General features: G+C 39.9%; 4 protein-coding genes across 4 annotated transcripts; all 4 read left to right on the forward strand.

Annotated features, from left to right (window-relative positions):
- The first annotated feature begins 551 nt into the window (after positions 1-551).
- Positions 552-4,465, forward strand: LOC118787820 (GTPase IMAP family member 4-like). Its single transcript, XM_036543520.1, has 3 exons — positions 552-591; positions 2,005-2,689; positions 4,321-4,465. Exons 1-3 carry the CDS (start codon positions 552-554, stop codon positions 4,463-4,465), a joined length of 870 nt encoding a protein of 289 aa, XP_036399413.1.
- A 4,932-nt stretch (positions 4,466-9,397) lies between these two features.
- On the forward strand, positions 9,398-14,937 carry LOC118787861 (GTPase IMAP family member 4-like). The gene is made up of 3 exons (XM_036543593.1): positions 9,398-9,427; positions 10,192-10,852; positions 14,924-14,937. Exons 1-3 carry the CDS (start codon positions 9,398-9,400, stop codon positions 14,935-14,937), a joined length of 705 nt encoding a protein of 234 aa, XP_036399486.1.
- Positions 14,938-16,790: 1,853 nt separating this feature from the next.
- LOC118787878 (GTPase IMAP family member 4-like) lies at positions 16,791-20,123 on the forward strand. The gene is made up of 3 exons (XM_036543618.1): positions 16,791-16,818; positions 18,615-19,369; positions 20,115-20,123. The coding sequence occupies exons 1-3, from the start codon at positions 16,791-16,793 to the stop codon at positions 20,121-20,123; spliced, it is 792 nt and encodes a 263-aa protein (XP_036399511.1).
- Positions 20,124-23,595: 3,472 nt separating this feature from the next.
- LOC118787899 (GTPase IMAP family member 7-like) lies at positions 23,596-27,416 on the forward strand. The gene is made up of 4 exons (XM_036543658.1): positions 23,596-23,635; positions 25,479-26,176; positions 26,228-26,333; positions 27,397-27,416. The coding sequence occupies exons 1-4, from the start codon at positions 23,596-23,598 to the stop codon at positions 27,414-27,416; spliced, it is 864 nt and encodes a 287-aa protein (XP_036399551.1).
- Positions 27,417-27,972: the final 556 nt, after the last annotated feature.

Genomic DNA, 27,972 nt, shown 5'->3' on the forward strand with positions numbered 1-27,972 from the left:
CTTCCTTCAGCCAGCCTTACACATGTCTGGTTACAGTATTTCATGTAGATGTATATAAAGAGAGCATCCCTATGTACAAGGAGGTGCATTGCTTGTCACCAATTTGTCCCTTATGGGAAACACCTGCTATTCCTTGATTGACTGGATGAATCAACTGTGCTGCATCTGATTGCTTTGGCCTTGTGCATACATTTGATTATATATTAACACAGTGTTGTGAAAACAGGTTGTTGGATGTAAAGCTGGCCCATACTCACCTATGAGGCCTGCTTACTCCTCCCACCAGCAAGAGTCAGAAACTCATGGTGCAAGTGGAGGAGGAGAAGTCCATATTGAAACACCCCCTACTGCACCTCTCGTCTTCCTGTCTTGTCATTTCCTAACCTGCAGACTGCAGCATCTTTCTGCAGCCCAGTCACATTTATTTGGGTCTGTCCCAGTCTGTCTGTTCATCTGGCCATCCTTCCAGCTGCATTTGCCTGAGTGTGTGAGTGAAAGCCAGGAAGCCCCTGCGTGAAGCTCCTCACTGAAGCCCTGTTTGACTGGAAGAAATGGGGGACACGACACGCTCCAGAGTCCGCTGCACTTCAGGTAAAGAGCACCATCTCTGCCTTGCTGCTACAACACAGTGGAGCTTTCATTTCTGCTTCCCTCTGCATTTCCTGCCCAGATGGCTTCTCTGGTCACCTTCCTCAGACTTTAAAGAGCCCCATCATCTCCTATTTCTTTCTCACCACTTAATGCGCAATTATTTATACTTATATAATCAATTATATAATGGTATAATACTGTACCTCAGGGCACTGAAATTTTAGAAAAAAATGGTTTGAAATGATTTATAATAGTATACAACATTCACTGTGGTCACATAATTGTCATTTGTAGAACTCCATGCTTGTGTTTTCTCTGTATCATTATCATCTTATTTTCTATTTTTGGTATCTCTACAGCTTTCTGCAATATCATCATCTTGTGGCTTTCACTTTCTGTTGATTTATCTATTAAGTATTGTTCGCGACAGAGCTTTGTGAGTGCTACATGTTCGGCATGTCTGTGGTGGTTGTGTTCTGCCTGTAGGCATGCTTTAGCCTGTCGGCATTAGTGTCTGCATATGCTTGTGTGCTGCAACGTATTTGTATGTGTATCTCACACATTGCACACTGCTAGCCTTGAGAACTTTGGTTTGGGTTATGACTTGTGAGCTGAGATGAGAAAGGAGGAAGTGAGCAAAAAATCTCCCATAAAAGAGAAGCATCATGTGTGAAGAAGCTATTTATCTAGCATTAACTAAGTAGCGCTAAGATTTCAGACAGCATATTACAATACTAAATAAATAAAAGTGACTAAGATTAAATGCAGTCCTCATCAATGTGGATGTTGCAGTAGGTATCCAAATATGGTCGTGCTGTCACTACTTAAATTTAGAGCGTGTATCTAAATGAAATATCACGATAGTAACATCAGCCAAATTCAAATCTGTTAGGAGACACAGGTTTAATTTCTTCCACATCCATGCACAAGTAGTTAAAGCCACTTATAGCTATACACTTTCAAATAAATCATCCTAATTTAAAATTTGAGAGGGAATTGCTACAATGTAAATTGTCATACAGGACAGAATATAATGCCTTGGAATTGGCCTTTCCATAGTCTCCACTGATTCTATACACAAGATTCTACAAGAACAATGTAAATGTAATGTAAATATAAGAACACCATAAGCATCTTCAACACTAAAATGAACAACAAATGTATATATTCATTGAAGAATCAGCTGCTCAAACAGATCTTTCTTTCTCTGATAGATTTTTCACACAGCAGGGTAAAGCTTATTTTCTTCTCTGGTTATTTATGCAAATATTTCAATGCTTTTGAGGGCAATTGCAGAAATATTGATGCTGAGATCAATCTTGAATTTAAAATGTTTTGTTGTGGATTTAATGTGTCGTATAAAGGTTTTATGTACTCTTTTCCAATACTGTTTTTGTACATATTATGGAACAGCCTCTACATCTGATGAGCTGAGGATTGTGCTGGTGGGTAAGACTGGAGCAGGAAAGAGTGCAACAGGAAACACCATCCTGGGGAAAGAGGCATTTAAAGCAGGATTCTCCCCAAGGTCAGTAACAAGGACCTGTGAGAAACAGGTCACAGAGCGTTCAGGCAGGAGAATTGCTGTGGTTGATACCCCAGGAATCTTTGACCCATCATTCAATGAAAAGGAGATGAAAAGTGAAATGGAGAGATGTGTCCAGTTATCTGTCCCAGGACCACATGTGTTTCTGCTGGCCATCAGGCTGGGCAGTTACACACAGGAAGACAAGGCCTCTGTGGAGTGGATCCAAGAGAATTTTGGAAAGGAAGCCCATAAGTACACAATGCTGCTGTTTACAGGAGGAGACCACCTGGAACAACCAATGGAAGAGTTTCTCAGGCAAAGCAAGGAGCTTCAGAGCCTTAAATGCAAATTTCAATATCATGTCTTCAACAACAAAGAGAAGAACAACATCACTCAGGTTTCAGAGCTGTTGAATAAGATAGATGTAATAGTGGAGAGGAATGGAGGACAATATTACACTAATGAGATGTACAAGGAAGCTCAGAGGAAGATCATAGAAGAGGAGAGAAATAGACATGAGGACAAGAGACAGACCAGGGAAGAGAAGGAGAAGGAGATAGAAAAAAGGAAGCATATAGGAAACTTAGCAAGTGCATCAGTAGGAGCTGCAGCAGGAGCAGCAGCAGCAGGAACAGTAGCTTTAGTAGCAGAGACAACAGCAGTAGTTGTGGTAGGAGCAGTAGCTGCACCATTACTGGGTGTAGGGGCAGTGGCAGCAGCTGGTTATGCAACATATTTAGGAGTTAAACGGTACCGAAAGTCCCAAAAGGCTCTTTCTAAACGTTTGTAGACTGAGCGTTATGGACCAACCCTGGCCATGTCATTTCCCGATAATTACCAGGATTCCTTGGCAGAAGAAGGACAAATTTTTATCAGGGATTGGGGTGGGTAGGTTGGCCAGGGCTTCCTCATCTCGTTGCTCATGGGAACCCTGCATTTCATCAGTCACTGCATCTTGCTCCCATGATATCGGTAGAGTTGTGTCCATCCACCAATGAGTTCCCCCTTACTGTGCAAAAAATGCCTTTTAATCCAACTGTTTTTGTTGTATTTGTGAGCAATGCTCTTACAGCTGTATGAATTCATAATGTGCAAAAAAAGTGTTAGCTATTTAAATCACCCTCAATAAAGACATCTCTTAAGCAAATTTGTACTGTAAAGATAATCGTAGATGTAATTTTATGCACAGTGTTTTTATGAGCATCCAGATTACTTTACTATATTAAGACATGAAACATGGTGGTTCATGGATCTGTATTGCTGCCAGATGGCTAATATTTGAAATTTGTTTTGATGCATCTTCATTTTCTTTACAGAAAATTTGAGCAAGTAGGAGTAGAGAGAACGCAAAGCTGGTTTGCTCTTCAGGTTAGTTGTTAGTGTTATCAGTGCTGGTGGGGTATAGTGAATAGAGTAAATAACTTGTATATAATTTAAGGTTCAGTCAAGTCAAACACACACACACACAAAATGCAATCCATTCTCATGAAATGAACCGTGATTACGTTTTATTTAACCACTCAACACACTTACAAGTTTTGTATTACTGCCAATATTTTGTTAGTGAATATTTGACTTATTTGAAGAATCACTGCTTTTGTTCCTAATGTATTCTTATATTTTGTTTTTGAGAGCACTGCTAAGACATACTATTTCAAGTCTTACTGTAATAAAATGGGATGTTAAGCTTTGGAATTTGTGATTTTTCAGTGTGTTGATAATGAATAAATTTAATTTTGAATTTTACTCAAATTTCATTTTCATTTTCAGTTGCTGTCATCCACTGCATTAAACAACAAGTTCAAATGAATTACTTAAAAGAAATGTTTCGTTCCACATCACCTCGTAAATACACCTCTAAATCTCAGTGTACACCAGGGCGTAGTAGCACTGTGTTAACTCAGAACACCCTAGTCACAGCAAAAACACCTACAAAGGTATATTTTTAAAACACTGCAAGATGAAAACTATTGCGAACACACTGCTAAAACCAGTATTGAAATGAAGAAAATATATACATTGAACAACACTTGTGAATTTTTTTATTTCAGGATATCAGGGAGATACACTAATCTGTACCTCCAAAACACTGTTTGCATAAATCCAAGCTCTAGTAGGGCAAGGCAAAGATGGGAAGCCCAATGAGAGAGAGAGATCAGAGAACAACGAGAGAGAAAGGGAGAGTGAGAAAGAGAAATTAGAAAAGATCTACAAAGAGTGGAAAGAGAAAAAGTAGAGAGAAAAAGGCAGAAGGAGGAGAGACCGGGGCAAGAGCAAGAGAAAAGATTGAGCAACAGAAAGAGAGACAGATTAGAGAAAATAAGAGAGATGAAAGAGAGACATTAAGCAAGAAGACATAAGAAAGAGAGAAATTAGAGAAATGAAGAGGTGGGGAGAGGAAGAATGGGAGAGAGTGAAAAAAGAGAAAGGAGAGAAGGAAGAATAGGAAAAGGTTTGTAGGAGCAGCAGCTGCTGGAGCAGTTGCTATAGCAACAGTAGAGACTACATCAGGAATTGCGATAAGAGCAGTAGCTGCACGATTACTGGGTATAGGAACATTGGCAGCAGGTGGTTATGCAGTGTATTTAGGAATTAAACTGCATAGGTCCTAAGTTGCACAGAGGTTCAATCTCAACTATCCTATTTTTCAACAATCACTATGACCCCACAGCAGCAGAATAAATGGATTTTCACCAGGGATCAGGGTAGATTTCACCAGGGATGGAGATGGGTAGGTTGGCCAGGGCTTCCTCATCTAGTTGCTCTTGGGAACCCTGCATTTCATCAGTCACTGCATCTTGCTCCCATGATATCGGTAGAATTGTGTCTATCCACCAATGAGTTCCCCCTCTGCTGTAGAGTGCTGTGCGAGTCTTAGTGTGCAAAAAATGCCTTTTAATCCAACTATTTTTGTTGTATTTGTGAGCAATGCTCTTACAGCTGTTTTTAATTCATGTAGCTTCTTTTGTTTCAAGAAAATTTGAGCAAGTCTTCAATTTAGCTGTTAGTGCTATCAGTGCTGGTGAGGGTATAGTCAATATAGCAAATGATTTTTACATAGTTTAAGGTCCAGAAAAGTAAAAAAAAAAAAAAACATTAAAAAAACATAAGCCTCTCTCAACATATGAACGCTGCTCATGTCTTATTTAACCACTTAATATAACACACACTTTTGTTTTAGTGACATCATTTTTTTACTGAATATTTGACTTTTTGAAGAGTCACTGCATTGGATCCAAATGTATTCTTCTATTTTCTTTTTGAGAGCACTGCTGAGATCAGCTCTTACAAGTCTTACTGTAATACACGAATGCCAAGGTTTGGAATTTATGATTTTCAGTGTGTTGACAATGCGTTTCATTTTCATTTCAATTCAAATTAATTTCAGTTCCACTCAAATTTCAATTTCAAGTCTTGTCATCCATTGCATTAAACCACACGTTTAACTAAATTACTTCAAAAAATTCTTCCTTCCACATCACATATTAAATACAGCTTTCCATCTGTACTTATGCATTATCTTCATCTTATGGCTTTGACTTTTCCTGCTGACTTTCACACATTGTACATCGTTAACGTTGAGACCTGTTGTGGTTGTGATGTGTGAGGTCAGACAATACAGGTGCAAGTAAGTATGGAAATTCCTATACGAGGATGAGTGTGTGTGCTTGTCTGCGCATGTTCATGTGGGTGTGTGTCTGTGTGTGCGCATGCAGAAATGTGGGGGTGTATGTGGGTGTGTCTGTGTATTTGTGCCACTTATTTTTTTCAATTTAACATTGACAAAAATACTGGGGACTGTTCAGTGTTTCACTGTTCAAAATGTTTGTTTGATGTAACTTTATGTTAATCGATATCTTTCTTGTCAAAACCTAAATGTAATGCAATGGTTTCTGACTGACTCTCATCTTTTGCCTGTCTTGTAACTATGCTAACCTGCAGACCGCAGCATCTTGAAATATATCTGCCTGTGCATTGTCTCCATCAGCCCTAAGTCAAGCCCTGTGAAACTGCAGGAGATTGTGTACATGCCACACTGAAATGTTCACTTCTTGGGACTCAGCTCTGGTAAAGAGCACCACTCCCTGCTTTGCTGCTATGGCACAGGTGTTGTTTTTTTTTTCCTGCATCATTCTGCAGATGACTTCTTAAATAGCTTCTCTGGTCACCTTCCTTAGACCATCAATAGACCTCTCATTTCCTACTTGTACTGTATAACAAGCCCTTAATGCCACGCTCATTCATACTCATATGATTGTGAATTTTCTCCCATCAAACTGTACATCAGGAGTAAAATATACACCATACATGGTGAAGATATTTTGAAGAAAAATCTGTTTGAGCAAATCTGTTTGTGGCATACAGTTCTAATTTGTAGGACTGCAGCCTTGTGTTTTTTCCACATCTGTACTTAATAAGGACACGTGTGAGCGTTACTGTAAGCATCGCTATTGTAGCAATGGTACACCAGATATGCTACATCTTGTGGATTTGACCTTTCCTGTATGGTCATGCGTGGTTTTCGAGAGCTTTGTGTGAGTGTGAGTGCTACATGTGCTACGTGTGCTACGTGCCTGTGGTGGTTATATTTTGTCTGTATGTGTGCTTGAGCATGTCAATATGTGTGTGCGTTTGCTTGAAAGCTGCAGTACGTGCCTTGTATCTCATCTCTAGTCTTGAGACCTTTGGTTGTGGTTATGATGTGTGAGTTGAGACTAGAAAGGAGGAAGTAAGAAAGTAAATTCTTATAAAAGGGAAAGATCAAGAGTGGAGAAGCTATTTAGCTAGCTTTAAATACGTAGTACTAATATGTCAGCCAGCATATTATAATATTAAATACATAAAAGTGACTAAGACTAAGCGTAGTCCTCACCAGCAGAAATGTTGCAGCAGCTTCCCTATTATGGCCAAGCTGACACCACTTCATAAATCAACAGTCAAACTGTCCCCTGTTTAAATTTCGAGTGTGTATCGTAAATGAAACATCACAATAGTGACATCAGCCAAATTCAATCTGTTAGGAGACACAGGTTTAACTTTGTCGTCATCAATGCACAAGTCGTTAAAGCCTCTGACAGCCATAGATTTTCAAATAGAATCAACCTGATTTAAAATGTGAGAAGGAATTGTTACAATGTAAATTGTCATACAGGACAGAACTTAATGCCTTCTCCACTGGAAATTGAAAAACGAGAAAAACCAGGGCCAATGTTGATAAACTTGGAAAATGATTGCTGACAATGTGTTTTATTGTAATCTTTAACTCAATTTTCAATTTCAGTTTCACTTGCTGTCATCCACTGCATAAAACTGAATTACTTGAAAAAAAAAAAACTTTCCATTTCACATCACTTCTTAAATACATTCACACAGCTCAGTGTATACTAAGACCTTCTGTGACAAGAACATCCTAGTCACAGAAGAAAATTCACAAAGGTATACTTTAAAAAATGGCAAAGTGAAAACTATTGCAAACACACCGCTAAAACCAGTCTTGAAATGAAGAAAATGTATGTATGTAATAACACACCTAAAAACTTAGATTTTTTTTTTCAGCATATTGGGGTGATCTAGCAAGCCAAAAGAACCTGCCTATAGCCTCAATTACCCGCTTTGAATCTGCTTCCTTCAGCCAGCCTTACACATGTCTGGTTACAGTATTTCATGTAGATGTATATAAAGAGAGCATCCCTATGTACAAGGAGGTGCATTGCTTGTCACCAATTTGTCCCTTATGGGAAACACCTGCTATTCCTTGATTGACTGGATGAATCAACTGTGCTGCATCTGATTGCTTTGGCCTTGTGCATACATTTGATTATATATTAACACAGTGTTGTGAAAACAGGTTGTTGGATGTAAAGCTGGCCCATACTCACCTATGAGGCCTGCTTACTCCTCCCACCAGCAAGAGTCAGAAACTCATGGTGCAAGTGGAGGAGGAGAAGTCCATATTGAAACACCCCCTACTGCACCTCTCGTCTTCCTGTCTTGTCATTTCCTAACCTGCAGACTGCAGCATCTTTCTGCAGCCCAGTCACATTTATTTGGGTCTGTCCCAGTCTGTCTGTTCATCTGGCCATCCTTCCCGCTGCATTTGCCTGAGTGTGTGAGTGAAAGCCAGGAAGCCCCTGCGTGAAGCTCCTCACTGAAGCCCTGTTTGACTGGAAGAAATGGGGGACACGACACGCTCCAGAGTCCGCTGCACTTCAGGTAAAGAGCACCATCTCTGCCTTGCTGCTACAACACAGTGGAGCTTTCATTTCTGCTTCCCTCTGCATTTCCTGCCCAGATGGCTTCTCTGGTCACCTTCCTCAGACTTTAAAGAGCCCCATCATCTCCTATTTCTTTCTCACCCACTTAATGCCGTGCTCATTCATGCGCAATTATTTATAATTATATAATCAATTATAGAATGGTATAATACTGTACCTCAGGGCACTGAAATTTTAGAAAAAAGGGGTTTGAAATGATTCATAGTAGTATACAACATTCACTGTGGTCACACAATTGTCATTTGTAGAACTCCATGCTTGTGTTTTCTCTGTATCATTATCATCTTATTTTCTATTTTTGGTATCTCTACAGCTTTCTGCAATATCATCATCTTGTGGCTTTCACTTCCTGTTGATTTATCTATTAAGTATTGCTCGCGACAGAGCTTTGTGAGTGCTACATGTTTGGCATGTCTGTGGTGGTTGTGTTCTGCCTGTAGGCATGCTTTAGCCTGTCGGCATTAGTGTCTGCATATGCTTGTGTGCTGCAATGTATTTGTATGTGTATCTCACACATTGCACACTGCTAGCCTTGAGAACTTTGGTTTGGGTTATGACTTGTGAGTTGAGATGAGAAAGGAGGAAGTGAGCAAAAAATCTCCCATAAAAGAGAAGCATCATGTGTGAAGAAGCTATTTATCTAGCATTAACTACGTAGCGCTAAGATTTCAGACAGCATATTACAATACTAAATAAATAAAAGTGACTAAGATTAAATGCAGTACTCTTCAATGTGGATGTTGCAGTAGGTATCCAACTATGGTCGTGCTATCACTACAGTGTGTATCCAAATGAAATATCATGATAGTAACATCAGCCAAATTCAAATATGTTAGGAGACACAGGTTTAATTTCTTCCACATCCATGCACAAGTAGTTAAAGTTACTTATAGCTATACACTTTCAAATAAATCATCCTAATTTAAAATGTGAGAAGGAATTGCTACAATGTAAATTGTCATACAGGACAGAATATAATGCCTTCTCCACTGGAAATTGAAAAATGAGAAGAACCAGGGCCGATGTTGATAAACTTGGAAAATTATTCCCTAACTCTGGGGAAAGGCTGATGACTGGTTGGAAAGTTGGAAAGGCCTCAGGTGGGATATGAGGAGGGACCTTCTGCCCAACACTGGCTGGGGCAGAGACGTTTTGAGTTTTACTGTGCAGTGAGGGACCAGGCATCTTGTCTTTTGCAGCATGACAAAATGCTAACCACCAGTACATGGGGCTGAAGGAGCATCTGCAACATGTTATACTGTATTCAGTCCATTGCTCTGACACATATTGAAAACATTTTCTTCCAGATACAATCCAAAGCTTCTTTATTCATCAAGCACACATGAGTGTTACCAGAGAAATGTAGCTGTGGAATTGGCCTTTCCATAGTCTCCACTGATTCTATACACAAGATTCTACAAGAACAATGTAAATGTAATGTATATATAAGAACACCATGAGCATCTTCAGCACTAACATGAACAACAAATGTATATATTCATTGAAGAATCAGCTGCTCACACAGATGTGACTCTGCATAATGTATTGTAAATTGAACTAACAAGATTTCTTTCTCTGATAGATTTTTCACACAGCAGGGTAAAGCTTATTTTCTTCTCTGGTTGTTTATGCAAATATTTCAATGCTTTTGAGGGCAATTGCAGAAATATTGGTGCTGAGATCAATCTTGAATTTAAAATGTTTTGTTGTGGATTTAATGTGTAGTATAAAAATTTAATGTACTCTTTTCCAATACTGTTTTTTTGTACAGATTATGGAACAGCCTCTACATCTGATGAGCTGAGGATTGTGCTGGTGGGTAAGACTGCAGCAGGAAAGAGTGCAACAGGAAACACCATCCTGGGGAAAGAGGCGTTTAAAGCAGGATTCTCCCCAAACACAATAACAAACACCTGTGAGAAACAGGCTGCAGAGTGTGGAGGCAGAAGAATTTTTGTGATTGACACCCCAGGAATCTTTGACCCATCAGTCAATGAAAAGGAGATGAAAAGTGAAATGGAGAGATGTGTCTGCTTATCTGTCCCAGGACCACATGTGTTTCTGCTGGTCATCAGGCTGGGGAGATACACACAGGAGGAGAGGGATGCAGTGGAGTGGATCCAGAGGAATTTTGGAGAGGGGGCAGCTAAGTACACAATGCTGCTGTTTACAGGAGGAGACCACCTGGAACAACCAATGGAGGAGTTTCTCAGGCAAAGCAAGGAGCTTCAGAGCCTGAAACACAAATTTGAATATCATGTCTTCAACAATAAAGAGAAGAACAACATCACTCAGGTTTCAGAGCTGTTGAATAAGATAGATGTAATAGTGGAGAGGAATGGAGGACAATATTACACTAATGAGATGTACAAGGAAGCTCAGAGAAAAATCACAGAAGAGGAGGAGATAAATAGGCAGGAGGAGAGGAGAGGGAGTAGAGAACAGGGCCAGATGGAGGGTATCGGAGAGATGATGAGTAGGAAATTGAAAACAATAGAGACAATGAATAAAATGGTAGCGTTAATGGGAGCTGCAGGAAATATATTTTTAGCTATAGCAACATCAACAACAGCAGCAGCAGTAGCTGCATTGTTACTGGGTGTAGCAGCATTAGCTTTTTTTGTAATATATTTACTTAAAAAGCATAGGCCGGTGAAGAAGAGAAAAAGCCAAGAAATGGAGGGAAAGAATAAGGAAAAAGAAGACGTTAGAAAAGACGAGAGGCACAACGAACAAGAACCGACGAGCGTTGAGAAAGGCAAGAGGGATATGAAGTGGTTTATAGGAGCAGCAACAGGAGCAGCAGTCGGAGCAGCAGGAGCAGCAGCAGCAACAGCTGGAACAGCTGCTTTAGCAACAGCAGAGTATAAAACAGCAGCAGTTGTGGTAGGAGCAGTATGTGCACCTTTACTGGGTGTAGGAGCATTGGTAGCAGGTGGTTTTGCAGTGTATTTTGGGTTGAAACTGCATCGGTCCTAACATGCACACTCGGCAAGCAGTTCAATCTCAACTATCTCATACACCAGCAATGACCAGGATCCCGCAGCAGAAGGACTAATTGACTTTCACCAGGGATAGAGGTGGGTAGGTTGGCCAGGGCTTCCTCATCTCACTGTTCTTGGGAAACCAGTATTTCATCAGTCAACTACAGCTTGCTCAGATGACATCAGTAGAGTAACACCTATTCTCCAATGAGTGCCCGCTCCAATAAAGAGTTCTGCGTGACTTACTGTGCAAAAAATTGCTCTTTAATGCCAGTGTATTTGTTGTAGTCATGAGCAATGCTCTTACATCTGTATGAATTTGTAATGTACAAAAAAGGTGTTAGCTATTTAAATCACCCTCAATGAGGACATCTATTAAGCAAATTTGTACTGCAAAGATAATCGTAGATGTAATTTTGCGCACAGTCTTTATGAGCATCCAGATTGCTTTACTATATTAAGACATAAAACTTGTTGGTTCATGCATTTTTATTGCTGCCAGATGGCTAATATTTGAAATTTGTTTTGAGACATCTTGCTTCATTTTCTTTACAGAAAATTTGAGCAAGTGGTAGCAGAGAGTAAGAGAAGTTGGCTTGCTCTTAAGTTTAGCTGTTAGTTACATTAGTGCTGGTGGCAGTATAGTCAAGGTAGTAAATAGCTTGTATATAGTTTAAGGTCCAGTCAAGTCAAAAAACAAAAACTGTTCCCAAGATATGAACCTTGCTCATGCTTTATTTAATCACTCAGTACAACACACAAGTTTTGTATTACTAACAATATTTTTTTGTAAATATCTGACTTATTTGAAGAGTTACTGCATTGGTGTATTCTTACATTTTGTGCTGAGAACACTGTTATGATCAGTTCTTATGTCAAAGTCTTATTGAAATAAACTTGAATGTCAAGCTTTGGAATATGTGATTTCAGAATATGCAAGTTTGTTGACAATGCATTTTATTTTAATTTTACTGCCTTTAACAGCAGTAAACCACACATTCAACTGAATTACTTCAAAAATCTTTTTTATCCCACATCACCTAAATACACCTGTTAAATCAGAACACACCAGGGGTTAAATTGGGCCGGGGTTGTAAATTGGCCCGGCACATAGGCCTACGCTTTTCTATGTCATCAGGGGACGTTCAGCCTTGCACATCATCAAAAATGTATATATTTGACTAAAACGTTTCCTTCAAAGCTGTAGAGAACATAGATGAGATGATGTAAGAACTTGGGAACATCAGAACTTTCACGGGGTTTCCCTTTTTTCTGTCAATGGGTCTCCCAACGCTTTCCCATGTAACCTATTTTTATGCTATGTTATCGCGTGTGTTACATGGTTCTTTGTGTTTTCATTAGCGTTATTAAGCTTCTCATAGTTTTCAGTTAGCATTTGCTATGTTTTTTAATGATAAATCGCTGTTTCCTTAAAGCTAAACTTAACTAGAATGTTTCCAATCTAGGTTTCTAATCGCACCGTTTTTAGCATACGCGCTAAACGGCTAATCACACCGGCGTGACCGTACGCGCAAAAGGGTTAAAAGCTACCTAGCACATCAGCGACCTCAGTCACTTGTCAGTCAGTCAGACAGCACAGATGGCAGAGTGATAGGTGGATGGCAAGGTAGGGAGAAAAATAGGTCAGAAACTGACACGTTTAATAACAGAATGTAAACTGCTCTGATATTCTGCGTAAACAATGTTTCATTTTTTTAAAATGATAGTTTAACGTTAACGTAAGATAGGTTGCCCATCTGGTAGCTAGCTAACTGTTAAGATAGCTGGCAAACTTTAGCTCGAGTTAAACTGTCAAGCTAGCACGTTCTCGACGCGTTCTCCGCCACCTGTGTTTTGTGTCTGTCAGGAGTGACGGGGGAGGCTCCTCACACGCACGCACACCACACAAGATGTACAAAACGAAAACGAAAGTATAAGGGGGGACGTAGCTCAGCCCGCGCCACACTGCCGGGCTTCGCCTACGTCCCAAAAAAACTAAAAAATTAAACTCCTGACAAGGCCCCCGCGTCACTCCTGCGGGGGCTGGCGGCTCCGGCGGCGACCCACGTCTTCTCCCCGGTAGAAACTCCGCCGGCTCCGCGGGATCACACTGAGGGAGACACAGAGCAGCAGCCGGTCAGCCCTCCCTCTCCACCCCGTGCTTGTGACAACCTCCGTCAGCGTCTCCCCCGTGCTACTCCCCCTCACCTGCCTAAATAGTCCCAGCGAAATCACTACAGACAGGCAACAGGTGTGGAGCACACACCAGGCAGCGAACACCGTCATTAGCTAATTATTCAATCCCGAGCCCCCTCGCTCTCCCAGGGAGTGCAGCGCGATCGTGTCAGGAAAAACTCCTGACATGTCCACCCAAAAGTTCAGTTAAATATGAAGGAAAAACAGCGCTGGAAATCATGCAATAACAAAGAAGCACCAGAGTTTTGGTCATTTGCTCATTCATGCTCAGATTATTATTTTCATAATGCTATTTTGCTGTTTATCAGGCGCAGATATTCGCATCTCATTGTACGAGCCAAAGATTATTATTATTATTTTTTTTTTTTGTAAAAATAAATAAATAAATAAATAAAATGGGTTTCAAATGATGTTTAATAGTATTTCACATTCACTGTGGTCATACAGTTGTCATTTGTTGGACAGCACGCTTGGGTTTTCTTTGTATCTTTTATTTACTCCATCTGTGTCTATTTTTTTGTATCTACACAGCTTTGTGCATTATTGTCATCTTGTGGCTTTGACAGATCCTGCTGATTTCTCTTTGCTGTTAAGTCTGGTTGTTGACAGAGCTTTGTGAGTGATATGTGTGCTGCGTGTGCTACGTGTCTGTGGTGGTTATATTGTGTCTTTATGTATGCTTGAGTGCATCAATATGTGTGTGCGCACGTGCTTGTTTGCGGCAATGTATTTATATGTTTATCTCACATATCGCACATCGCTAGCCTCGAGACCTTTTGTTGTGGTTATGTGTGAGTTGAGATGAGAAAGGAGGAGGTGAGCAAAGAAACTCCCGTAAAGGGAAGCTTCAAGAGTGAAGAAGCTATTTAGCTAGCAGTAACTAAGTAGCACTAATATTTCAGCATAAAGTGAATAAGATTTAAGTGCAGTCCTTAGCAAAGTGTAACAGCTAGGGTGTTAGGACCCAGAGGATGATTGTAATTAGCATGCCATTGCCTTAAGTGTGACACATAGGCTGTTTATCAATCCACGGCTGCATCCGAATAGTCAGTATGCACTAACGTCGGTTAAGAACGTACTATCCAACCGTACTCCGCCGCCATCTTTGACCCGGATATTTACATGTGTACAAGTTTTTAACTCATTGGCCCTGGCCACGTTGTCCTCTCTCATACAGCTGCTGGTCTGATTGTAGCCAGTGGTTCTCCTCATGCTGTTCCACACCTCCCTTGTGTTGTTCTGTTGCAGCCTGTACTCCATCTTCCTCCTATAGGTGTCCTTGCCCTCCTTGATCTTAATACAAGTACTCAGTGTTTTCTGGACCCTCTTAATCTCCTCCTTGTCCCCAGCTCTGAGCTCATAAAGGACAGAGGACAGCTCATAAAGGACAGAATATAGTGCACTTTCTGGGGTAAACTGAAAAATCAGAAAACCCCGGGCTGATCAAGAGGCAGCTGGGTGGTTGAGGGGTGGCAGGGTGGGCTCATAAAATCTGTTAGCTACATAAATCACCCTCAATAACAGTGAAGCAATTGTGTAATGTAAACATGATGGTAGATGTAACTTTATGTCTTTTTATGAACATCCAGATTACTATATTAAGACATAAATCATGTCGGTTCATGGATCTGTATTGCTGCCAGATGGCTAATATGTGCAGTTTGTTTTGATGCATCTTACTTCATTTTCTTTACAGAAAATTTGAGCAAGTGGGAGTAGAGAGAAACAGAAATTGGCTTGCTCTTAACCTTAGCTGTCAGCAAGGGCAGTGCTGATGGGGGATTGTGCATTGTGTTAACTCAGAGCACCCTAGTCACAGAGAAAAAAAGAATCCCCCAAGTATTATTTTAAGATATGGCAAGATGAAAACTGTTCCAAATACACTGCTAAAACCAGCCAGCCTTACATATGTGTAGTTACAGCATTTAATACAGATGTGTATACACAGACCAATCCTAAGTACAAGGAGGTGCATTGCTTGTCACATATTTGTCCTTTTTGAGAAACACCTGCTGTCCCTTGACTGAATGAATTAACTGAGCAGGGAATACATGTAACGGCGTTACGTATTTAAAATACAAAATATGAGTAACTGTATTCCGTTACAGTTACCATTTACATTGATGATAATCAGTTACATTTAAAAAATATTTAGATTACTGAGGGGATTACATTTGGATTTTTTTCATTTAATTTCATTTATTTTTTCATTTAATGTTTATTCAGTTGGAGACAGAAAGCAACCGGCGCAATGTGCTTATGTCATGGAAATACTGGGACCATTTTACTTTCGAATTTGGCAAAGATCGCAACATAACAGTACAATGCAAGCTGTGTTTGCCAGCAACCAAACTGCTATCCGCTTCAAAAGAGTCGACTTCTAACCTGAAGAAGCATCTTGAAGTAAGTTCTCTTTTTCATTATTTAAGCTAATATTGATCACTAGCTAACTATCTTACATAATTTGGCAGCACTGGATAGTTGGCTAGTAGGTATTAAAGCTAACTAGCTAACAAGTAGATACAGTGACAAAACAAAACGTTCAAAACTGCAGTTACAGTGTAGAGCAGAATGTGTACAGTGTATCTAGGGTGGCTCATGCCTTTTTTTTGTGTAATGTACAGTTTTTGAATTAACATCTACAATTCTGAAGAAACTGCGATGAAATGCCCATAGACTTAACATGGGGATGCCAAAATGTTAGCCACAATAATGCTAAGTGAACATTCAAAAAATAACCGTTCAGAACATTAGTTGGATGAACATTCTTTAAAAAACCTTTAAAAATGAAAAACACAGTGTTCAGAAAGTAATCCAAAGTGTTTCGATTATGTTACTTACCTTAAGAAATCTAACAGAACACATTACAAATTACATTTTAGGGCAAGTATTCTGTAATCTGTAGTGGAACACATATTAAAAGTAACCCTCCCAACCCTGCCTATGAGCCCTGCTTACTCCTCCCACCAGCAAGAGTCAGAAACTCATGGTGCAAGTGGAGGAGGAGAAGTCCATATTGAAACACCCCCTACTGCACCTCTCATCTTCCTGTCTTGTCATTTCCTAACCTGCAGACTGCAGCATCTTTCTGTAGCTCTGTCACATTTGTTTGGGTCCCTCCCTCCAGCTGCACTTTCTTGAGTGTGTGAATGAACTCCAGGAAGCTCCTGTGTGAAGACCTCACTGAAGCCCTGTTTGACTGTTTGACTGTAAGAAATGGGGGACACGACACGCTTCACTTCAGGTAAAGTGCACAACCTCTGCTTTGCTGCTAAGTCACAGGGGAGCTTAATTTCTGCTTTCCTTATTTCTGCTTCCTACCCAGATGCCTTCCCTGGCCAACTTGCTCAGACTCTCAACAGACTCCTCGTCTGCTACTTCTTTATCACCCACTCAATGCCCTGCTCATTCATGCTCAGATTATTATTCATATAATGCTATAATACTGCACATCTGGAGCGGACTGCTGGAATCTCATGATATGATATTCTGGAAAAATTAAGGGTTTCAAATTATTTTTGAAAGCATCATGAATTGACTGCGATCATACAATTGTCATGGACTGAACACTTGTGTTTTCTTTGAATCTATTACACACACACACACACACACACACACACACATATATATATATATATATATATATATATAATATGTGTGTGTATAGCTTTGAGCATTTTGTCATCTTGTGGCTTTAATTGATTCCTCATGTTGATTTCTTTTTGTTGTCACAATGTGATTTTTGAGATCTTGTTGTGTGTAGACGAGTCAAACGTGTGCTGCGTGTACTGTGTCTGTGGTGGTTATATTGTGTCTGTATGTATGCTTGAGCATGTCAGTATGTGTGTGTGCATATGCTACATGTGTCTCTCATGCTTCGCACATGACTAGCCTTGAGAACTTTAGTTGTGGTTATGATGTGTCAGTTGAGATGGCAATGGAGGGAATAAGCAAGGAAATTTCCATAAATGAGAAGGATAAAGAGTGAAGAATCTACTTAGCTAGCATTAAGTAATTAGTCCTAATGTGTCAGCCACCACATTACAATATTAAGTGAACTGAAGTGAGTAAGATTAAGTGCAATCCTCACCAACGGAAATGTTGCTGTAGCTACCCAACTATGGCCCATTTCCTGAATCCACAGACAAGCTGTTGACACTTAACTTTAGACTGTGTATCTAAATGAACTATCACAATAGTAATATCAGCCAAATTCCGTCCGTTAGCAGACACAGGCTTAATTTCATTGTCCTGATTAAACAACTAGCTAACGGCTCTTATGACGACACACTTTCAAATTGACCCATGATCAACCCATGATAAACTTAGAAAATTATTCCCTAACGCTGGGGAAAGGCAATTGACTGAATTCTGATCAATAGTGAAGTGTTAACATGGTATGGCGATGAAAAATGCATAAATTCAGTAAATAAAGTCAAGAGGCTGTTGGCTGGTTGAGGGGTGGCAAGGTGGCTTTAGGTGGGAAATGAGGGGGAACCTTCCAAGGCAGAGGCATTTTGAGTTTTACTGCACAGTTATGGACCAGGCATCTAGTCTGTTAAAGCATGGTAAAATGCTAGACACTTTCTATTATACAGAAACCAATGCTTCCAAAATCATCAGGTACACACGAGTGTTACCAGAGAAATGTAGCTGGAATTGCCCATTCCATAGTCTCCACTGAATCTATACACAAGATTCTCGAAGAACATCAGCATCAACATGCACATCAATTTTATTCATTCATTTGGAAAAGTGCTTTGAAGAACCAACTGTTTGCACAGATGTGACTCCTGTAATCAGGGTACCCAGTACTTTTAACTAAGAAGCTTTCATCTCCTACCAGAGGGGTTTCATAAGGAAGAGTAACACTTGTTCTCTCTCAGTCCTCTGATTGTTTATGTGAATATTTTGATGCTTTTGATGGCACTTTTGATGGTGTTGAGATTGATTTCCGATGTAAAATGTTTTGTTGCGGATTTAATGTGTAGTGGAACAATTTAATGTACTCTTTTCCAATACTGTTTTTTTTTTGTACAGATTATGGAACAGCCTTTACATCTGATACGCTGAGGATTGTTCTGGTGGGTAAGACTGGAGCAGGAAAGAGTGCAACAGGAAACACCATCCTGGGGAGAAAGGCCTTTAAAGCAGGATTCTCCCCAAGCACAGTAACAAAGACCTGTGAGAAACAGGTTGCAGAGCGTGCAGGCAGAAGAATTGCTGTGATCGACACCCCAGGATTCTTTGACCCATCAGTCAATGAAAAGGAGATGAAAAGTGAAATGGAGAGATGTGTCTGCTTATCTGTCCCAGGACCACATGTGTTTCTGCTGGCCATTAGGCTGGGGAGTTACACACAGGAGGAGAGGGCCTCTGTGGAGTGGATCCAGAGGAATTTTGGAGAGGGGGCAGCAAAGTACACAATGCTGCTGTTTACAGGAGGAGACCATCTGGAACAACCAATGGAAGAGTTTCTCAGGCAAAGCAAGGAGCTTCAGAGCCTGAAACGCAAATTTGAATATCATGTCTTCAACAATAAAGAGAAGAACAACATCACTCAGGTTTCAGAGCTGTTGAATAAGATAGATGTAATAGTGGAGAGGAATGGAGGACAATATTACACTAATGAGATGTACAAGGAAGCTCAGAGAAAGACCACAGAAGAAGAGGAGGAGATAAATAGGCATGAGGAGAGGAGAGGGAGTAGAGAGAAGACAGAGAGACAGACCAGGGAACAGAAGGAGAAGGAGAAAAAACAAAGGAAGCATATAGGAAACTTAGCAAGTGCATCAGTAGGAGCTGCAGCAGGAGCAGCAGCAGCAGGAACAATAGCTTTAGTAGCAAAGACAACAGCAGTAGTTGTGGTAGGAGCAGTAGCTGCACCATTACTGGGTGTAGGGGCAGTGGCAGCAGCTGGTTATGCAACATATTTAGGAGTTAAACGGTACCGAAAGTCCCAAAAGGCTCTTTCTAAACGTTTGTAGACTGAGCGTTATGGACCAACCCTGGCCATGTCATTTCCCGATAATTACCAGGATTCCTTGGCAGAAGAAGGACAAATTGATTTTTTATCAGGGATAGAGGTGGGTAGGTTTGCCAGGGCTTCCTCATCTCGTTGCTCATGGGAACCCTGCTCATCAGTCACTGCATCTTGCTCCCATGACGTCAGTAGAGTAACACCTATTCTCCAATGAGTGCCCACTCCAATAAAGAGTTCTGCGTGACTTACTGTACAAAAAATTGCTCTTTAATGCCAGTGTATTTGTTGTAGTCATGAGCAATGCTCTTACATCTGTATGAATTCATAATGTACAAAAAAAGGTGTTAGCTATTTAAATCACCCTCAATGAGGACATCTATTAAGCAAATTTGTACTGTAAAGATAATCGTAAATGTAATTTTGCGCACAGTCTATGAGCATCCAGATTGCTTTACTATATTAAGACATAAAACTTGTTGGTTCATGCATTTTTATTGCTGCCAGATGGCTAATATTTGAAATTTGTTTTGAGACATCTTGCTTCATTTTCTTTACAGAAAATTTGAGCAAGTGGTAGCAGAGAGTAAGAGAAGTTGGCTTGCTCTTAAGTTTAGCTGTTAGTTACATTACTGCTGGTGGCAGTATAGTCAAGGTAGTAAATAGCTTGTATATAGTTTAAGGTCCAGTCAAGTCAAAAAACAAAAACAAATAAAAATCTGTTCCCAAGATATGAACCTTGCTCATGCTTTATTTAATCACTCAGTACAACACACAAGTTTTGTATTACTGAAAATGTTTTTTTTACTAAATATCTGACTTATTTGAAGAGTTACTGCATTGGTGTATTCTTACATTTTGTGCTGAGAACACTGTTATGATCAGTTCTTATGTCAAAGTCTTATTGAAATAAACTTGAATGTCAAGCTTTGGAATACGTGATTTCGGAATATGCAAGTTTGTTGACAATGCATTTTATTTTAATTTTACTGCCTTTAATGGCAGTAAACCACACTTGCTCTTTAATGCCAGTGTATTTGTTGTAGTCATGAGCCATCGGTAGAATTGTGTCTATCCACCAATGAGTTTCCCCTCTGCTGTAGAGTGCTGTGCGAGTCTTAGTGTGCAAAAAATGCCTTTTAGTCCAACTGTTTTGTTGTATTTGTGAGCAATGCTCTTTCAGCTGTTTGAATTCGTGTAGCTTCTTTTGTTTCAAGAAAATCTGAGCAAGTCTTCAATTTAGCTGTTAGTGCTATCAGTGCTGGTGAGGGTATAGTCAATATAGCAAATGATTTATACATAGTTTAAGGTCCAGAAAAGTAAAAAAAAAAAAAACATTAAAAAAACATAAGCCTCTCTCAACATATGAACGCTGCTCATGTCTTATTTAACCACTTAATATAACACACACTTTTGTTTTAATGACATCATTTTTTTTACTGAATATTTGACTTTTTGAAGAGTCACTGTATTGGATCCAAATGTATTCTTATATTTCTTTTTGAGAGCACTGCTGAGATTCCCATACGAGGATGAGTGTGTGTGCTTGTCTGCGCATGTTCATGTGGGTGTGTGTCTGTGTGTGCGCATGCAGAAATGTGGGGGTGTATGTGGGTGTGTCTGTGTATTTGTGCCACTTATTTTTTTCAATTTAACATGGGGACTGTTCAGTGTTTCACTGTTCAAAATGTTTGTTTGATGTAACTTTATGTTAATCGATATCTTTCTTGTCAAAACCTAAATGTAATGCAATGGTTTCTGACTGACTCTCATCTTTTGCCTGTCTTGTAACTATGCTAACCTGCAGACCGCAGCATCTTGAAATATATCTGCCTGTGCATTGTCTCCATCAGCCCTAAGTCAAGCCCTGTGAAACTGCAGGAGATTGTGTACATGCCACACTGAAATGTTCACTTCTTGGGACTCAGCTCTGGTAAAGAGCACCACTCCCTGCTTTGCTGCTATGGCACAGGTGTTGTTTTTTTTTCCTGCATCATTCTGCAGATGACTTCTTAAATAGCTTCTCTGGTCACCTTCCTTAGACCATCAATAGACCTCTCATTTCCTACTTGTACTGTATAACAAGCCCTTAATGCCACGCTCATTCATACTCATATGATTGTGAATTTTCTCCCATCAAACTGTACATCAGGAGTAAAATATACACCATACATGGTGAAGATATTTTGAAGAAAAATCTGTTTGAGCAAATCTGTTTGTGGCATACAGTTTTAATTTGTAGGACTACAGCCTTGTGTTTTTTCCACATCTGTACTTAATAAGGACACGTGTGAGCGTTACTGTAAGCATCGCTATTGTAGCAATGGTACACCAGATATGCTACATCTTGTGGATTTGACCTTTCCTGTATGGTCATGCATGGTTTTCGAGAGCTTTGTGTGAGTGTGAGTGCTACATGTGCTACGTGTGCTACGTGCCTGTGGTGGTTATATTTTGTCTGTATGTGTGCTTGAGCATGTCAATATGTGTGTGCATTTGCTTGAAAGCTGCAGTACGTGCCTTGTATCTCATCTCTAGTCTTGAGACCTTTGGTTGTGGTTATGATGTGTGAGTTGAGACTAGAAAGGAGGAAGTAAGAAAGTAAATTCTTATAAAAGGGAAAGATCAAGAGTGGAGAAGCTATTTAGCTAGCTTTAAATACGTAGTACTACTATGTCAGCCAGCATATTATAATATTAAATACATAAAAGTGACTAAGACTAAGCGTAGTCCTCACCAACAGAAATGTTGCAGCAGCTTCCCTATTATGGCCAAGCTGACACCACTTCATAAATCAACAGTCAAACTGTCCCCTGTTTAAATTTCGAGTGTGTATCGTAAATGAAACATCACAATAGTGACATCAGCCAAATTCAATCTGTTAGGAGACACAGGTTTAACTTTGTCGTCATCAATGCACAAGTCGTTAAAGCCTCTGACAGCCATAGATTTTCAAATAGAATCAACCTGATTTAAAATGTGAGAAGGAATTGTTACAATGTAAATTGTCATACAGGACAGAACTTAATGCCTTCTCCACTGGAAATTGAAAAACGAGAAAAACCAGGGCCAATGTTGATAAACTTGGAAAATGGAAAATGATTGCTGACAATGTGTTTTATTGTAATCTTTAACTCAATTTTCAATTTCAGTTTCACTTGCTGTCATCCACTGCATAAAACTGAATTACTTGAAAAAAAAACTTTCCATTTCACATCACTTCTTAAATACATTCACACAGCTCAGTGTATACTAAGACTTTCTGTGACAAGAACATCCTAGTCACAGAAGAAAATTCACAAAGGTATACTTTAAAAAATGGCAAAGTGAAAACTATTGCAAACACACCGCTAAAACCAGTCTTGAAATGAAGAAAATGTATGTATGTAATAACACACCTAAAAACTTAGATTTTTTTTTTCAGCATATTGGGGTGATCTAGCAAGCCAAAAGAACCTGCCTATAGCCTCAATTACCCACTTTGAATCTGCTTCCTTCAGCCAGCCTTACACATGTCTGGTTACAGTATTTCATGTAGATGTATATAAAGAGAGCATCCCTATGTACAAGGAGGTGCATTGCTTGTCACCAATTTGTCCCTTATGGGAAACACCTGCTATTCCTTGATTGACTGGATGAATCAACTGTGCTGCATCTGATTGCTTTGGCCTTGTGCATACAATTGATTATATATTAACACAGTGTTGTGAAAACAGGTTGTTGGATGTAAAGCTGGCCCATACTCACCTATGAGGCCTGCTTACTCCTCCCACCAGCAAGAGTCAGAAACTCATGGTGCAAGTGGAGGAGGAGAAGTCTTTATTGAAACACCCCCTACTGCACCTCTCGTCTTCCTGTCTTGTCATTTCCTAACCTGCAGACTGCAGCATCTTTCTGCAGCCCAGTCACATTTATTTGGGTCTGTCCCAGTCTGTCTGTTCATCTGGCCATCCTTCCAGCTGCATTTGCCTGAGTGTGTGAGTGAAAGCCAGGAAGCCCCTGCGTGAAGCTCCTCACTGAAGCCCTGTTTGACTGGAAGAAATGGGGGACACGACACGCTCCAGAGTCCGCTGCACTTCAGGTAAAGAGCACCATCTCTGCCTTGCTGCTACAACACAGTGGAGCTTTCATTTCTGCTTCCCTCTGCATTTCCTGCCCAGATGGCTTCTCTGGTCACCTTCCTCAGACTTTAAAGAGCCCCATCATCTCCTATTTCTTTCTCACCCACTTAATGCCGTGCTCATTCATGCGCAATTATTTATAATTATATAATCAATTATATAATGGTATAATACTGTACCTCAGGGCACTGAAATTTTAGAAAAAAAGGGTTTGAATTGATTCATAGTAGTATATAACATTCACTGTGGTCACACAATTGTCATTTGTAGAACTCCATGCTTGTGCTTTCTCTGTATCATTATCATCTTATTTTCTATTTTTGGTATCTGTACAGCTTTCTGCAATATCATCATCTTGTGGCTTTCACTTCCTGTTGATTTATCTATTAAGTATTGTTCGCGACAGAGCTTTGTGAGTGCTACATGTTCGGCATGTCTGTGGTGGTTGTGTTCTGCCTGTAGGCATGCTTTAGCCTGTCGGCATTAGTGTCTGCATATGCTTGTGTGCTGCAAAGTATTTGTATGTGTATCTCACCCATTGCACACTGCTAGCCTTGAGAACTTTGGTTTGGGTTATGACTTGTGAGCTGAGATGAGAAAGGAGGAAGTGAGCAAAAAATCTCCCATAAAAGAGAAGCATCAAGCGTGAAGAAGCTATTTATCTAGCATTAACTACGTAGCGCTAAGATTTCAGACAGCATATTACAATACTAAATAAATAAAAGTGACTAAGATTAAATGCAGTCCTCATCAATGTGGATGTTGCAGTAGGTATCCAACTATGGTTTTGCTGTCACTACTTAAATTTAGAGCGTGTATCTAAATGAAATATCACGATAGTAACATCAGCCAAATTCAAATCTGTTAGGAGACACAGGTTTAATTTCTTCCACATCCATGCACAAGTAGTTAAAGCCACTTATAGCTATACACTTTCAAATAAATCATCCTAATTTAAAATGTGAGAAGGAATTGCTACAATGTAAATTGTCATACAGGACAGAATTTAATGCCTTCTCCACTGGAAATTGAAAAATTAGAAAAACCAGGGCTGATGTTGATAAACTTGGAAAATTATTCCCTAACTCTGGGGAAAGGCTGATGACTGGTTGGAAAGTTGGAAAGGCCTCAGGTGGGATATGAGGAGGGACCTTCTGCCCAACACTGGCTGGGGCAGAGACGTTTTGAGTTTTACTGTGCAGTGAGGGACCAGGCATCTTGTCTTTTGCAGCATGACAAAATGCTAACCACCAGTACATGGGGCTGCAGGAGCATCTGCAACATGTTATACTGTATTCAGTCCATTGCTCTGACACATATTGAAAACATTTTCTACCAGATACAATCCAAAGCTTCTTTATTCATCAAGCACACATGAGTGTTACCAGAGAAATTTAGCTGTGGAATTGGCCTTTCCATAGTCTCCACTGATTCTATACACAAGATTCTACAACAACAATGTAAATGTAATGTAAATATAAGAACACCATGAGCATCTTCAGCACCAACATGAACAACAAATGTATATATTCATTGAAGAATCATCTGCTGAAACAGATGTGACTCTGCATAATGCGTTGTAAATTGAACTAACAAGATTTCTTTCTCTGATAGATTTTTCACACAGCAGGGTAAAGTTTATTTTCTTCTCTGGTTGTTTATGCAAATATTCCAATGCTTTTGAGGGCAATTGCAGAAATATTGGTGCTGAGATTGATATTGAATTGAAAATGTTTTGTTGTGGATTTAATGTGTAGTTGAACAATTTAATGTACTCTTTTCCAATACTGTTTTTTTGTACAGATTATGGAACAGCCTCTACATCTGATGAGCTGAGGATTGTGCTGGTGGGTAAGACTGCAGCAGGAAAGAGTGCAACAGGAAACACCATCCTGGGGAAAGAGGCGTTTAAAGCAGGATTCTCCCCAAACACAATAACAAACACCTGTGAGAAACAGGCTGCAGAGTATGGAGGCAGAAGAATTTTTGTGATTGACACCCCAGGAATCTTCGACACATCACTGACTGAAGAGAAGGTGAAAAGTGAAATGGAGAGATGTGTCCAGTTATCTGTCCCAGGACCACATGTGTTTCTGCTGGTCATCAGGCTGGGGAGATACACACAGGAGGAGAGGAATGCAGTGGAGTGGATCCAGAAGAATTTTGGAAAGGAAGCTGATAAGTACACAATGCTGCTGTTTACAGGAGGAGACCAGCTGGAACAACCAATGAAAGAGTTTCTCTGTCAAAGCAAGGAGCTTCAGAGCTTGAAATGCAAATTTGAACACCTTGTCTTCAATAATAAAGAGAAGAACACCACTCAGGTTTCAGAGCTGTTGAATAAGATAGATGTAATAGTGGAGAGGAATGGAGGACAATATTACACTAATGAGATGTACAAGGAAGCTCAGAGGAAGATCATAGAAGAGGAGAGAAATAGACATGAGGACAAGAGACAGACCAAGGAAGAGAAGGAGAAGGAGATAGAAAAAAGGAAGCATGTGGGAAACTTAGCAAGTGCATCAGTAGGAGCTGCTAATGAGATGTACAAGGAAGCTCAGAGAGAGTCCACAGAAGAAGAGGAGGAGATAAATAGGCAGGAGGAGAGGAGAGGGAGTAGAAAACAGGGCCAGATGGAGGGTATCGGAGAGATGATGAGTAGGAAATTGAAAACAATAGAGACAATGAATAAAATGGTAGCGTTAATGGGAGCCGCAGGAAATATAGTTTTAGCTATAGCAACATCAACAACAGCAGCAGCAGTAGCTGCATTGTTACTGGGTGTAGCAGCATTAGCTTTTTTTGTAGTATATTTATTTAAAAAGCATAGGCCGGTGAAGAAGAGACAAACACAAGAAATGGAGGGAAAGAATAAGGAAAAGGAATACATTAGAAAAGACGAGAGGCACAACGAACAAGAACCGACGAGGGTTGAGAAAGGCAAGAGGGATATGAAGTGGTTTATAGGAGCAGCAACAGGAGCAGCAGTAGGAGCAGCAGGAACAGCAGCAGCAACAGCTGGAACAGCTGCTTTAGCAACAGCAGAGTATAAAACAGCAGCAGTTGTGGTAGGAGCAGTATGTGCACCTTTACTGGGTGTAGGAGCATTGGTAGCAGGTGGTTTTGCAGTGTATTTTGGGTTGAAACTGCATCGGTCCTAACATGCACACTCGGCAAGCAGTTCAATCTCAACTATCTCATACACCAGCAATGACCAGGATCCCGCAGCAGAAGGACAAATTTACTTTCACCAGGGATAGAGGTGGGTAGGTTGGCCAGGGCTTCCTCATCTCACTGTTCTTGGGAAACCAGTATTTCATCAGTCAACTGCAGCTTGCTCAGATGACGTCAGTAGAGTAACACCTATTCTCCAATGAGTGCCCACTCCAATAAAGAGTTCTGCGTGACTTACTGTGCAAAAAATTGCTCTTTAATGCCAGTGTATTTGTTGTAGTCATGAGCAATGCTCTTACATCTGTATGAATTTGTAATGTACAAAAAAGGTGTTAGCTATTTAAATCACCCTCAATGAGGACATCTATTAAGCAAATTTGTACTGCAAAGATAATCGTAGATGTAATTTTGCGCACAGTCTTTATGAGCATCCAGATTGCTTTACTATATTAAGACATAAAACTTGTTGGTTCATGCATTTTTATTGCTGCCAGATGGCTAATATTTGAAATTTGTTTTGAGACATCTTGCTTCATTTTCTTTACAGAAAATTTGAGCAAGTGGTAGCAGAGAGTAAGAGAAGTTGGCTTGCTCTTAAGTTTAGCTGTTAGTTACATTAGTGCTGGTGGCAGTATAGTCAAGGTAGTAAATAGCTTGTATATAGTTTAAGGTCCAGTCAAGTCAAAAAACAAAAACTGTTCCCAAGATATGAACCTTGCTCATGCTTTATTTAATCACTCAGTACAACACATAAGTTTTGTATTACTGAAAATGTTTTTTTTACTAAATATCTGACTTATTTGAAGAGTTACTGCATTGGTGTATTCTTACATTTTGTGCTGAGAACACTGTTATGATCAGCTCTTATGTCAAAATCTTGTTGAAATAAACTTGAATGTCAAGCTTTGGAATATGTGATTTCGGAATATGCAAGTTTGTTGACAATGAATTTTATTTTAATTTTACTGCCTTTTACTGCCACACATTCAACTGAATTACTTCAAAAATCTTTTTATCCCACATCACTTAAATACACCTGTTAAATCAGAACACACCAGGGGTTAAACTGTGCCGGAATTGTCCGGGGCTCAGCCCCGGCACATAGGCCTACGCTCTTCTATGT

Source organism: Megalops cyprinoides, chromosome 1, assembly GCF_013368585.1.
Source record: "Megalops cyprinoides isolate fMegCyp1 chromosome 1, fMegCyp1.pri, whole genome shotgun sequence".
NCBI classification, from domain to species: Eukaryota; Metazoa; Chordata; class Actinopteri; order Elopiformes; family Megalopidae; genus Megalops; species Megalops cyprinoides.